Here is a 14310-nt window from a genome sequence, read left to right as displayed (position 1 = left end):
ATGCTTCTCTTAGGGAAGGTAGAATCCCTCCTTATTTAAAGGAGGCCATTATTAGACCTGTTAGACCAGTCCTAGCAATTATAGGCCTGTCTCCAATCTCCCGTGGTTGGTTGAGGTGATTGAAAATGTGGTGGCCTCTCATCTCCAGGCCATCTTGGATGAAACAGATTATCTAGACCAATTTCAAACTGGATTTCAGGCAGGCTATGGGATGAAGACTGCCTTGGTCGGCTTGATGGATTATCTCCAAAGGGGAATTGACAGAGGGAGTGTGACTCTGTTGGTAGTTTTGGATCTCTCAGTTGCTTTCGATACCATCACCCATGGTATCCTTCTGAATCGCTTGAGGGGACTGGGTGTAGGGGACACTGCTCTGCAGTGGTTCTGTTCATACTTTTCAGGCAGATTTCAGATGGTATCACTTGGAGACTCTTACTCTATGAAGCGAGAGCTTTTGTATGGAGTCCCTCAGGGTTGCATTTTGTCTCCAATGCTTTTTAACATCTACTTGAAACTGCTGGGAGAGACCACCAGAGGATTTGGTACAGGGTGTTATCTGATGACACCCAAATCTATTTCTCCATATCATCTTCATCAGGAAATGTCATAACGCCCCTAAATGCCTACCCCAAGGCAGTAATGGGCTAAATGAGGGATAACAAACTCAGAGTGAATCCAAACAAGACAGAGGTGGTCATTGTAGGAAGCCGCAGTTCATGAAATGGAATAGATCTGTTGGTTCTGGATGGGGTTACACTCCCCCAGAAGGAACAGTTCGCAGTTTGAAAGTACTCCTGGACCCAACCCTCTGTCTGATACCACCTCAGGTGGAGACAGTGGCCAGGAGTCCTTTCTATCAGCTTTAGCTGGTTCACCAACTGAGCCCTTTCCTGGAAGTGAGTAACCTTAAGACAGTGGTGCACATGCTGGTAATCTCTAGGCTTGACTACTGCAATGCACTCTAATATTATTATTATTATTATTATTATTATTATTATTATTATTATTATTATTATTTACAATAACAACAATATACAATAACAACACAAGAGCTCAAATATAAGATCAGTGGACCTGTAAAAAAAGAAAGTAGTATATCACCTAAATGGAAGATTAGATTAGAAAATAAAATTGCCAGGCTTAGATCAGATGCTAGTAAATTGAAAGATATGAAAGACAAGAAGCTGAAGAATGAAAACACCAAACAGTATCTGATCCAAAAATACCACCTAGATTCAAGGAAAATTAGAGAAGTCCTGGAAATAATAAAGCAGCAAATAGCAGTGTCAAAGAAGATTAGTAGATACGAAGCCAGAATTACACAACACAGGCAGAATCCCAATTCCAGTCAAATCAGAGACGTTTCTACCATAGCAGAAGGAGATACTGCAAGAAACATAGAAACACCAAATAAAGAAGAAACAGTGCAATTCTGGGGGAAATTATGGGACAATCCAATAGATTATAATAAAAAAGCAGGCTGGATGAAAGAGGTCAAAAAATGTAACCAATAAATGCAAGATCTAATAATAACACCAGAATTAATAAGTGAAAGAGCAAAGAAAATTAAAAATTGGACTGCTCCAGGTGACGATGAACTGCATGGCTTTTGGCTTAAACACTTAACAAGCCTTCATAAACCACTATCAAAACAGTTCAATTGCATTTTGCAAGGAGGTGATATTGAACAATGGCTAACAACTGGGAAAACTCATCTCATCATGAAAGACCCAGCAAAAGGTGCAGTTCCAAGTAATTCTAGACCGATAACCTGCCTGCCAACCATGTTCAAATGATTAACTGGAATAATAGCAGATGAAGTGATGCAACACTTATTAACTAACAAACAGCTTCCAGTTGAACAGAAAGGAAATTGCCCGAACACCAGAGGCACAAAAGACCAGCTGCTGATTGACAAAATGATTTTAGAAAATTGCAAGAGAAGAAAAACCAATCTAAGTGTTGCATGGATTGACTACAAGAAAGCCTTAAATTCATTGCCTCACACATGGATACTAAAATGATTAGAAACAACAAATGGTGTCAGCAAAAACATTTAGATATTTATTTAAAAAGCAATGAGCATATGGAGTACACAGTTAACAATCAATGGCAAGACACTTGTACAGGCTAGCATTAGAAGTAGTGATGTGCCCAGACCGGATATCTCCCGGACCGTTCTATAGGCCTCCGGACCGGTCTGGACATGAGCGGTTCAGATTTGGGTGGTTGGGCTGGGGGGTCCCCTTAAGGGCGGGGAGGGTTTACTTACCCCTCCCGCTGCTTTCCCCCCTCCGGCACCTGTATTTCTTTGAGTAATTGGGGCGGCAGGATACCTCCCTGCCGCCCCTTCCCCTGCTTGGCATGCAGTACTGTTCAAAAGGCTTCTTAAAGCCTTTTGCACAGTACTGCACACCAAGCAGGGGAAGGGGCGGCAGGAAGGTATCCTGCCGCCCCATTACTAAAATAATCTCTACTACGTGGCCAGAGTGCACTTTCTCCAGACCTTCTGCGTGCAAAGCGCCGGAGAAGGGGCGGCAGGGAGGTATCCTGCTGCCCCGATTACTCAAAGAAATATGGGCGCCGGAGGGGGAAAAGCGGTGGGAGGGCTAAGTAAACCCTCCCCGACCTTAAGGGGACCCCCACTCCAGTGCCAGACCGCAGCTCTGCGGTTCCGTGCACACCCCTAATTAGAAGAGGCATTTTCCAAGGGGACTCACTATCCCCTCTGTTGTTTGTAATCGCCATGACCCCACTTTCACAAATACTAAACAAAACAGGCATCGGATACCAAACATCTAAAACATCAAGTCAAATCAACCATCTGCTGTACATGGATGATCTGAAGTTGTATGGAAAGTCCCAGTCAGAAATCGAATCACTGCTAAACACTGTCCGTATATTCAGTAGCGATATAGCAATGGACTAGACAAGTGTGCTGCATTAATAATGAACAGAGGAAAAATAACAATAACAGAAGGAATAGAACTGCCCAATGGAAGCAACATCAAGAACCTGGAAGAGAAAGAACATTACAAATACTTGGGCATTCTCCAGGCTGATAACATTGCACACACTGAAGTTAAAAGAAAAATTGGAAGTGAATACATCAGGAGAGTTATAAAAATCCTCAAGTCCAAACTCAATGGCGGGAACACCATACAAACCATAAACACCTGGGCTATACCTGTTATCAGATACACTGCAGGAATAATAGACTGGACCCAGGTAGAGCTAGAGACGCTAGATCGTAAGACCAGGAAAATCATGACCATCAATCATGCTCTGCACCCCCGCAGTGATGTCGATAGGCTATACCTCCGTCGCAGCTCAGGTGGAAGAGGAATGCTGCAAGTCCATCAAACAGTAGAGGAGGAGAAAAGAGGCCTTGAAGAATACTGTATATCAAGGACAGTGAAGAAGATGCACTTCAAATGGTCAATAACGAGAAACTATTCAACACCAATGAAACAAAGCAGGCCTACAAGAAAGAACAAGTCAAGAACCGAGCAGAAAAATGGAAAAAGAAGACACTGCCATGGTCAATATTTGCACAATATAAGTGAAAAATCAGACATCACTAAGACCTGGCAATGGCTTAAGAATGGCAACTTGAAGAAAGAAACAGAGGGTTTAATATTGGCTGCACAAGAACAGACACTAAGAACAAATACAATAAGAGCAAAAGTCGAAAAATCAACCACAAACAGCCAGTGCCGCCTTTGTATAGAAGCAGATGAAACCATGGACCACCTAATCAGCTGTTGTAAAAAGATCGCACAGACTGACTACAAAAAAAGGCATGACAAGGTATCAGGGATGAAACACTAGAACATCTGCAAAAAATACAAGCTACCTGTAGCCAAGAATTGGTGGGACCATAAAATTGAAAAAGTTGTAGAAAATGAAGATATAAAAATATGATGGGACTTCTGACTACAAACAGACAAACATCTGCCACACAATACACCAGATATAACTGTAGTCGAGAAGAAAGAAAAACAAGTCAAAATAATCGAAATAGCAATACCAGGGGATAGCAGAATAGAAGAAAAAGAAATAGAAAAAATCACCAAATACAAAGATCTACAAATTCAAATTGAAAGGCTGTGGCAGAAAAAGACCAAAATAATCCCATTGGTAATTGGCATCCTAAGTGCAATTCCAAAAGACCTTGAAGAGCACCTCAACACCATAGGGGCCACAGAAATCACCATCAGCTAATTACAAAAAGCAACTTTACTGGGAACAGCCTATATTTTGCAATGATATCTACAATAACCAATGGTATTTATGATAAAATTCAGCCATCCCAGGTCCTTGGGAAGGACTTGATGTCTGGATAAAACAAACCAGTCAATAACACCTGTCTGACTTGTATTATTATTAATAATAATAATAATTCAATTTCTATACTGCCCTTCCAAAAATGGCTCAGGGCGGTTTACACAGAGAAATAATAAATAAATATTAGCTAAGATGAACCCCTGTCCCCAAAAGGCTCGCAATCTAAAAGAAACATAAGATAGACACCAGCAACAGTCACTGGAGGTACTGTGCTGGGGGTGGATAGGGCCAGTTACTCCCCCCCTGCTAAATAAAGAGGATCACCACATTAAAAGGTGCTTCTTTGCCAAGTTAGCAGGGGACTACATGAGGCTGCCTTTGTACGTAGTCTGGAAACTGCAATTGGTGTAGAATGCTGCTGCCAGATTGGTTTCCGGGATGTCTCGAAGAGAGTATATTACTCTGGTTTAAAAACAACTACACTGGCTACCAATAGGTTTCCAGGCAAAATGCAAAGTACTAGTTATTACCTATAAACCCCTTAACGACTTGGGCCCAGGGTATTTAAGGGAACACCTTCCTCATTATGAACCCCACCACCTATTAAGATCTTCAGGGGAGGTTCATCTGAGGTTGCAACTGGCTCGTCTGGTGGTGAGCCTTCTCTGTTGGCTTTTAGGAAACCACTAAAGACACATCTTTTCAGCCAAGCTTTTTAGCTGTTTGGTAATTTTAATGGCTATTTTAATTTGATTTTGTTTTAGTTGTTGCAATTTCTTCATTTTATTGCTATAAACTGCCTAGAGACTTCTGGAGTAGACAGCATACAAATATGTTAAATAAATAAATAAATAAATAAATAAATAAGTAAGTAAGTAAGTAAGTGAAAGTGGGGGGGATCAGACTACGATTATGAAACTTGCCAGCTAATTGGCTATAGTATTATCAGATATTAAATTTAAACATTCCTTTTTAGGTAAGATTTAAAAAGTTCACATAGGGGGCTTCCTACAATCTCCTTTCTTAAATAAGTACAAATTAAGGAGGAAGAAACTGAAGATCCCCACAGTATATGTACACTCCCGTGCCGTACGTCATCTGAAACAACCAGACAAATCCACTTGCTACTGGCTTCAACCCAAGGTTCATAACCAAGGGATGAAGTTGACTTGTCAAAGTTGGTAACAAGTCAGTTTGGCCAGTTGCCAACTGGACTTGAGCAGGTTTGGATAACACACCACATGAGAGTTTGTGCGTCATGGGAACCTCCGGTTTCCTCCTTATCTTGCACTTACAGTTGCTCATGGGAAGTTACCCATAAAGTGACTATGAATGATAGCAAGCTGAATTCGAAACTGGGAGCTCCTCAGCTCCTCCCCAGGGCCAGAGGCTTGGAATGCTTTGGTGACAAGACAGATATGACATGCCCCATGCCAGAGACCTAGAACAGAAAACCTCTATAGAGCACTGAATAGGGACAAGCTGAACACTTTTAGCCAGGATGGAGATAAGCCTGGGTAATAAAGACAACTGGGACCTGATTAGCAACCCCCACTCCATCGTTGTCAGTAGAATCTCACTGACCCAGAGGACTGTCTGTAGTTTAGCGAACTGGTGGGGCAGGACCTTAAGGCTAGACATGAGAGGGCAAGATGCCTCTAAATACAAGTTGCAGGGGAGAGAGGAATGCCTGTGGAAATGGAATGCCTATGGAGAGGGGAATGCCTGGGGAATGCCTGCAGGGGAGAGGGGAATGCCCTATCTCTTGCCTGTTGGTTTCTCAGAGGCCTCTGGTGGGCCACTGTATGAAACAGGATGCTGGACTATATAGCAAGGCTGTTCTTATGTTCTTAAAAGCAGAATCAGAGTTCCCTAGTTTGTTATCTGGCAGGGAGTGGGGAATGCTTCCCTTTTTGCATCCATATCCACAGAAGATTCCAACCTCTTCTACAAGACAAGGCAGTTAAAAGCCTGTACAACATGTCTCAGACAGGTTCAGTTGGATCCAGACCAAACAGGGTGAAGAAAGTGTTCTTTGAGGTAAAGCCCCAGAAAAAGTTATTCCTTTTAGAGTTCCTCCAAGGACATATGTGGATAGAACGAGACAGATGCCTCTTTATGGGCATTCTTAAGGTTCTTAAGGTCATTGCTGAACCATCCCAGACAGTGCCCTGGTGGTTGCTCCTGTGGTAGCTTTGAAGAATGGAGAAGACAAACTACTGAATGTGAAACATGGGACTAATGGCACAAAGCTCCTGCCTTGATTGTCAGGTCATCACATCAGTGTATGTCCGTAGTTTGCTTCTATGTGTGTAATGGGATTAGAGCAGGCCTGCTCAATTTAGGCCCCCCAGCTGTTTTTGAACTACAACTCCCATAATCCCCGGCCACTGTGGCGAATAGCCAGGGATTATGGGAATTGTAGACCAACATCTGCAGGAGGGCCAAAGCTGAGCAGCCCTGGATTAGAGTAAGGAAGAAAGGGTAGAGGAAGAGAAAGGTAGCAACCCACCAACAGAGAAGGGTACATAAGAAAAGCCCTGTTGGGTCAGGCCCAAGAAGGCCCATCTAGTCCAGCATCCTGTTTCACACAGTGGCCCACCAGATGCCACTGAAAGCCCAAAGGTGGGAGTTGAGGGCATGCCTTCTCTCCTGCTGTTACTCCCCTGCAACTGGTACTCTGAGGCTGGAGGTGGCCTATAGCCCTCCGACTAGTAGCCGATGATAGACCCCTGCTCCATGAAGTTATCCAAACTCCTCTAAAGCCACCCAGGTTGTTGGCTGTCACCACATCTTGTGGCAGAGAATTCCACAAGTTGACTATGTGTTATGTGAAAAAATTATACTGTTTGTTGGTCCTAAATTTCCTGGCAATCAATTTCATGGGATGACCCCTGGTTCTAGTGTTATAGGAGAGGGAGAAGAATTTCTCTCTATCTACACAATGCATGATTTTATAGACCTCTATCATGTCTCCCTGCAGTTGACTTTTTTTCTAAACTAAAAAGCCCCAGGTGTTGTAGCCTTGCCTCATAAGGAAGGTGCTCTAGGCCCCTGATCATCTTGGTTGCCCTCTTCTGCACCTTTTCCAGTTCTACAATGTCCTTTTTTTAGATGTGGTGACCAGAATTGTATGCAGTACTCCAGGTGTGGCTGCACCATAGTTTTGTATAAGGGTATTATAATATTAGCAGTTTTATTTTCAATCCCCTTCCTAATGATCCCTAGCATGGAATTGGCCTTTTTCACAGCTGTCACACATTGACACTTTCAGCGAACTGTCCACCATAACCCAAAGATACCTCTCCTGGCCAGTCACCGACAGCTCAGATCTCATCAGTGTATACTTGAAGTTGGGTTTTTTTGTCCCAATGTGCATCACTTTACACTTGCCAAAACTGAACCGCATTTGCCATTTTGTCACCCACTCAGCCAGTTTGGAGAGATCCTTTAGGAGCTCTTCACAATCTGTTTTGGATTTCACTACCTGAAAGAGTTTGGTATCATCTGCAAATTCGGCCACCTCACTGCTTATCCCACCTTCTAGATCATTTATGAATAAATTAAAAAGCACCGGTCCCATACAGATCCCTGGGGGGCCCCCACTTTTTACTTCCCTCCATTGTGAAAACTCTCCATTTATCCCTACCCTCTGTTTCCTGTCCTTCAACCAGTTAGCTATCCACACATGTATTTGCCCCCTTATCTCATGACTGCCAAGTTTTCTCAGGAGTCTTTGATGAGGAACTTTGTCAAAAGCTTTATGGAAGGCCAGGTATAATATGTCAACTGGTTCATCTTTATCCACACACTTGTTTACATTCTCAAAGAACTGCAAAAGGTTTGTGAGGCAAGATTTTTTTGTTTGTTTGTTTGTTTATTATTTAACATATTTTTATACCGCCCAAAACTTATGTCTCTTTGCGGACATAAGATTTACCTTTGCGGAAGCCATGCTGGTTCTCCCCCAGCAGGGCCTGTTCTTCTATGTGTTCTATCTCAATTTTATCCTTGAGGATTTGGATTTGTGCTACTTCATCACTTGGTTTTTTCACAGGCCCCATACAAAAGTGTAATAAAGTAGGAACACCATACACAAATATTAATTTTTGTCTACACTTGTTTCTTAATAGAGGTTGTAAAGCCAAACAGAGTTAGGAACACATGGTTTAATTAGGGACATAAGATGGGACACTATATTTCATATGTTGATAGCTCATGCTAGGGATGTGCACGGAACTAGTTTGGTGCTCCTTTTCTGGACTGCTGAACCAGTTCTGTTGACTGGCGTTCGAACTGGTTCAGAAGGTGGAGGTGGGGGTTTACTTTAAGGGACTGGGAAGGCACTGCCTACCTGCCAGACAAGGAGGAATGCGGCAGCCCCATACCCATGCTTTTTGGTAGAGCGTCAGTGGGGGAAGGTCTGTATGAAAAGTCACGTTTTCTTAGTTTTTGTACTTAGCCCTCTTTTATTAAGTGAACTGTAAGTTTAGAGTTAATCTGTAAGTGTAGGGTTATCGACTTTTATTCTTTGCTCTTCACTTTTCTCTTTCTACTGCATGAAGAATGCAGAATGACCAACATCCAGACTAACAAAACGTTTTGGGGGAGGGCTGATTTTAATCAGTCTCCCCTTCCTCCTTCAGGTACATATTTTCAGTTGGCTTCAGAGGGAAATGGAGATTGGTGGAAATCACCCCTCCCCTAGAATGTGCGCTGCGCTTTAGCTGTGGGAACAGCTCCTTAGACCAGATATCAACCAGGGTTTACTTGGCCTCTGCTAATATATGTCTTTGAGTAACCAAAGTCAAACAATCTGCACAGTCCCCCTAGCATTGCATGGAGGTGACCGTTCCCACCGCTCATCTCTGTGCACTGCTGTGCTGTACCCAGTGCTGGTGGAGCCCTTTAAAGAGAAATGAGGCACTGACAAGCCCTAATGATGTCTGAGAAGGCGTGCAGGGAGTATGGGGAAATTGAATCCTTTCCAGTGCCTTTCCCATAGAATTCTAATGAGTAATGGTCACTTCCATGCAGTGCCAGAGAAGCTACACTGCAGATTTTTTTGATTCAGTTATTTGTGGTCTAATATATGCACAGACCTAATATTTACATTGATTGAACATTTTAGTCAATTTCACAGTTAGCTGAATTCTTTTCTATTACCAGTTTCTTTTACTTTCCCTTACTACTTTTTGTTTACATACTGATAAGGTTTTTATTGTTCTTGTAGAATTCAGGAATTGTTTCTGTTTGCCTTTCCAATATCATATGATAACTTGCTGCCTCTAGTTATTGAAAATGTAAATTTCAGAAACGTTTGAAAATCTCCTAGCTAATTCTGAATCTATCTGCTTGATTTTATTGTTAGGGAGTTTAGAATTGTTTTGCCCGTTTGTATTAAGACTTGGATTGCAGAGCATTAAATCATGTTACTTTTCATTTTTTTAAAACTTGTATTATTGTTCATTTAATGTACTTTATATTTCTTTTTTTAGGAGTTAAGAGAAACATACCATACACAACAGTTAGCCCTAGAGCAGCTCCACAAGATCAAACAAGATAAAATAAGAGAACTAGAAAGAAAAGGAGCTGAGCTGGCACAGAAGAAGAGACTTGAGGATGAGGCTGCACGGTAATGTGATAAAAAAAAGCATTCAGGTTTATGGGGGGCGCGTTCCTAAGACCCTCTGTGAGGACAGGCTAAAAACTTTGAAGATTTGAATGAAGGGTGTCATGACAATGCCTGGTGGTGGTTTATAATGGTAGCCTGTACTTTTTATTTGCCTTGGTTTTAGTATGTATATTGTGTTCAGAATGATGTATTTTAATATAATTTTACCATCTATATATTTATTTCTCCTAGGCGTACCTGTTGCTAATCCATGTATGGCAGCTCTCGCGAGAGTTCGAAGGCAGCTGCCCATTAGCAACAGGGATGGGCGAAAATAGGGATGCCAGCCATAGTGGGCAGCTGGCTGATAGTTGCAAGTGGCAGCGGGCCAGGCCATCCGCCGGGAGCAGCAGGTGGCAGTGGGCCAGCCCGGCCACCGGGAATTGGCCTGGCTGGCCCGCCAGCCAGAAACTGTGGGTGGGCAGGGAGGATGAAGCGTGCTGCTCCCGCTAGTGGGCGGCCTGCCGGCCGGCGTTAATAAACAGACCAGCCCGGCCGCCAAGAATGGGTGGGTGGGCGGGAGGAGGTGGTGGTCCGGCCCGCCATCCGGAAACCGCAGGCAAGGATGGGGGAGAAGTGGGCTGGCTGGGCCAGTGGAGGCACAGATGCTCTGTGCATCTAGCCCAGCTAGTTTTTATTAAGGCTACTGTGCACTATCTTAACTCTTGGTTATCATTAGAAAATTGCTGTGCTTTGTTTAAACACTGGAGGTTTTTAAATTTCTTTTAATTCTCAACTCTGATGGATGTCTACAGAAAGCCCAACAGATAGGATAAAAATATACATCTTTAGAGAGCTGCACTTGAAACAATAAATGTTTGTTAAGATCAGATAGTATTGAACCAGGAGGGCTGTTACAAATTGGGGAATGTGGAGTGTGATATTATTAACGGTGATAAGAAATTGACTCTTCTATGTAACTTATGGCTCAGCGGGGAAGCAACCTGCCTAGAGAGCAGGAGGCTGTTGGTTTGAATCCCCACTGGGAATCCCCAGAATATGGGAAACTCCTATATTGGGCAGCAGTGACATAGGTAAGATGCTGAAAGGCATCATTTCAGACTGCGCAGGAGAAGGCAGTGGTAAACCCCTCCTGTATTCTACCAGGAAAATCACATGGCTCTGTTGTTGCCAGTAGTTGGGACTGATTCAATGGCACAACCTTTCCTTTCCTTTATGTAACTTATAATCAGCCTAAACAACAAAGTGTCCTGTGACATCTTAAAGACTAACCAATTTATTGTAACTTAAACATTTGTGGACTACAGTCCACAAAATCAGCTTGTTTGCTGAAGAGCAAGTAGATAACTAAATGTAGTAGTAAATGTAGTAGCAGTAATTTAAAAAAAAAAAATCTCCAGAGGTTATTCTCTACAGTCAGTGGGCCTAAGCAGCATATGATAACCATCTTCACAAAAAATTAGGGATGTGCACGAACTGTTTCGGTGCCTCTAAGTCAAGGTGCTGAAACGCTTGCAGCTGCCCCAGCTATGTCAGTCACTATTATCATGATGCCTAGTTGAATCATTAAGTTGTCCTAAGACCTTCAAAATGGCAAGAAAACAGTAATGTAAATCGGGAGCAGGTGTTTTTTAACTATCTATTTCAAACCTTCACTCTTTAGCCATGTTTTTCAGCATTTGCAACTTAAGGTTTGTTTTATTGACAATGTTTTTCCGACGTTTCTTTAAGAAAAGCAAAACGGGAAAAGGAGAACTTGTGGCAGGAAAATATCCGGAGGGAAGAAGAAGAGAAAAGAAAGCGACAACAGGAAGAGAGGATGCAGGAAAAAATAAATGAGGAAAAGCAAAAGGCTGAGGAAGTAGTTGCCCAAGAGAGGTCAGCCAAACAGCAGAAAATGGCAGAAGAGAAACTTGAAGAGGAAAAAAGGATCAAACAAGCAGAGATTCTAAGAGATGTTGAACATCAACGGTTGAAGCAAAAGGATGAAGACAAAAAAAGGCAAGAGCAAATTGCAAAAGAAGCTGAGGAAAGGCGTAAACAGTTCAGCGAAGAGAAAAGGAGAAAAGATACATCCAATCTGCAAGAGTCAGAGAAAAAAACTTCTCAATTAAACTTTAATGAGAAATTTGCAGACATCCTTAAACAGACAGAGGGTCGAAATCTTAAGGCCGCTGTGAAATGTGAAGGTATTCTACTCATGTTTTGTGAAGATAAGGTTATTTTGTAGTTTAACTCAAAGGTGCAACCTTACTAGGTGTCAGTTGTCTAAAAGTGCTAACATACATTGCTCTGATATCCCTTGATCAAGTCCAATATTTGGTTTTTACCATGAGAGGAATGGGAGGCTAGTGCTGTGTACTTGTACATACCTGGAACCCTAAAGGATTAGCGCCACTGATTCTACCTGATAATTTTATGTATTTATTTATCACATTTCTATACTGCCTGATATAGACATCTCTAGGCGATGTGCAAAGTCAAAACATAACAAATGTAAAAACAATATAAAACAGTTAAAATTCATTAACAAATAAAAACAATCTCAGTAAATAAAAACATTAAATTTTGACACAAATTGGAAAATATCTCTCCAAAAGAAGTTGCATTCCTATGGATTTACACTGGATTACATTGCCTTATTAGTATTGGATTTTAACTGGGCTAAAACAGCACCCAGATAAAGAACTGTAGACATGGAGAGGCGAATAGAGCAGTCCTTTACACTCAGAGACGTCTTTTTGGGCAATCAGTCTTTTAGACTTAGGCCAGCCAGATATTTAAGCCAAATCATGGAGCCGCAATATCAAAGAGCTTTACCATTAGCTCATTTTAATATTTTACCCATGGCCGGTTTGGAAGGAAAATTTAAGAAAACTCCTATGTAGATTGCCTTTGCCCGTGTGGCACAGTTACCATCGAAACGACGGGTCATGTTTTACTATATTGTGACTTTCATAGAAATATCTATGGTCCAGTATATAACACCTTGATTAACTTTCCAGGCCCTATGGATCTCTTCTATCTTCAACATCAGCTCTCTAATACAAATGATGTAATTTTTTCAGATGTTGCCAAATTCTGCCTGGCTACTTGTAGAATTTGGCAAGAGCTGATTGCTCTTCCATAATGTACTTATCAGCTGTTTTTGTAGTGATTTTTCTGGTCTGTGACTGTAAGAAAGATTACTGCTACTACTATTACCTCCCTGAACTAGGTGCTAATTGCTGTTTTGGGGGGAAAAGTAATTGCCAGGATTACCAACTGGTATGATTTTCCCTTTATTTTTCAGGCCATACTGTTAGTGCCTCTGATTCTAGGAAATCGGTTGACTGTGTGAATTACAGAGCTTTATACTCATTTGAAGCAAGGAATCATGATGAGATGAGTTTCAGTTCTGGAGATATAATTCAGGTAAGTAATGGAATTTAATCACTTGTAACACTAACTGGATGATAAAACAATGGCAACAAGTGATCTCCCAGTTCATATAGGATTCATGGAAGGCTGGGATTGGGCAGAAGCTGGCTATTGAAAAAGTTAGGAAGAGAGATTGGGATGTTTCAACTTTACTGTCTTATTGGCAAGCTCTGTGTTGGAAGACATTTGCTCTGGATTTTAGACACTGTATTTAGAAATAAAGTTTATGTCTTCTCAATTGCTGAGGCCAGGGATATCTCATGGGTTATCCTCTCTCGGGAGCTCCAAGCAGGACAGAAAGTAAATAGTTAAAAAACTAAGCCACGTCCACTAGAGCCTGAGGGGGATAACCCCACCCCCTTTCTGTCCTCAGCAAGCTCCAAGGCAGGGTTTTTCTAGCTCTCTCTATTTTCTGCTGATATTACTTCTCTAATTGACTTCATAACTACAGTATTCCATTCTCCAAATCCTTTTTTCTGACCCTGATCCTTATTACTTGCTATTACCTGAAAAGAAAAGAAAAAAGAAAAACACCCTTCTTTCATCCGTTTCTCTTCTCCCTTCCTCCCCGTTCTCTCCCCCTCATCTCCTCTTTCCTCTCCGTTGCTTGGAGCCAGGCAGAGAGGTACAGAGCAATTTCTCCAACAAGGGGAAGAGATCGAGTGTTTTCGTCCTGGGAGGCTTCAGGGCCGTTTGTAGGCCCCATTGGCCCAGGCTGCTGCAAGCTCTGCATAGCAAGGCCGCTTTTTCCGAGCTCCCGAAAACCACCCAAAAAATTCACCAGCAGTGAGTTGACAGTCCGTGATCAGCCATCTCTCATCTATTGGCCACGGAGTCCTCCCTGGAAGGGCTTAATTTCCCCACATCGGTGACAGCCGCTCTCGAGCCACCCGTCCTGATCATTGAAGGGGCTGCATCGAGTCTCCCACCCTCGGGCCGTGAAACTTGCGCTACCGCGGCCCAGTGTG

The 14310-nt window shown here is 42.3% G+C and overlaps 2 protein-coding genes across 6 annotated transcripts in view; one reads left to right on the top strand and one right to left on the bottom strand.

The window, feature by feature from the left end:
- ITSN2 (intersectin 2) overlaps positions 1–14310 on the top strand; it is a 124139-nt gene that overhangs the window by 46765 nt on the left and 63064 nt on the right. For all 5 annotated transcript variants that reach the window (XM_053283883.1, XM_053283882.1, XM_053283884.1 and 2 more), the window contains 3 exons: positions 9786–9922; positions 11654–12111; positions 13215–13336. In XM_053283883.1, coding sequence (XP_053139858.1) covers positions 9786–9922; positions 11654–12111; positions 13215–13336 — 717 coding nt within the window. The remainder of the gene's footprint in view (positions 1–9785; positions 9923–11653; positions 12112–13214; positions 13337–14310) is intronic.
- GCFC2 (GC-rich sequence DNA-binding factor 2) overlaps positions 1–14310 on the bottom strand; it is a 102194-nt gene that overhangs the window by 87476 nt on the left and 408 nt on the right. The window lies entirely within an intron of this gene.

Source organism: Hemicordylus capensis, chromosome 1 (assembly GCF_027244095.1).
Source record: "Hemicordylus capensis ecotype Gifberg chromosome 1, rHemCap1.1.pri, whole genome shotgun sequence".
NCBI lineage: Eukaryota > Metazoa > Chordata > Lepidosauria > Squamata > Cordylidae > Hemicordylus > Hemicordylus capensis.
Note: the sequence above shows the minus strand (reverse complement) of the source record. Positions and strands in the feature narration are given on the sequence as shown.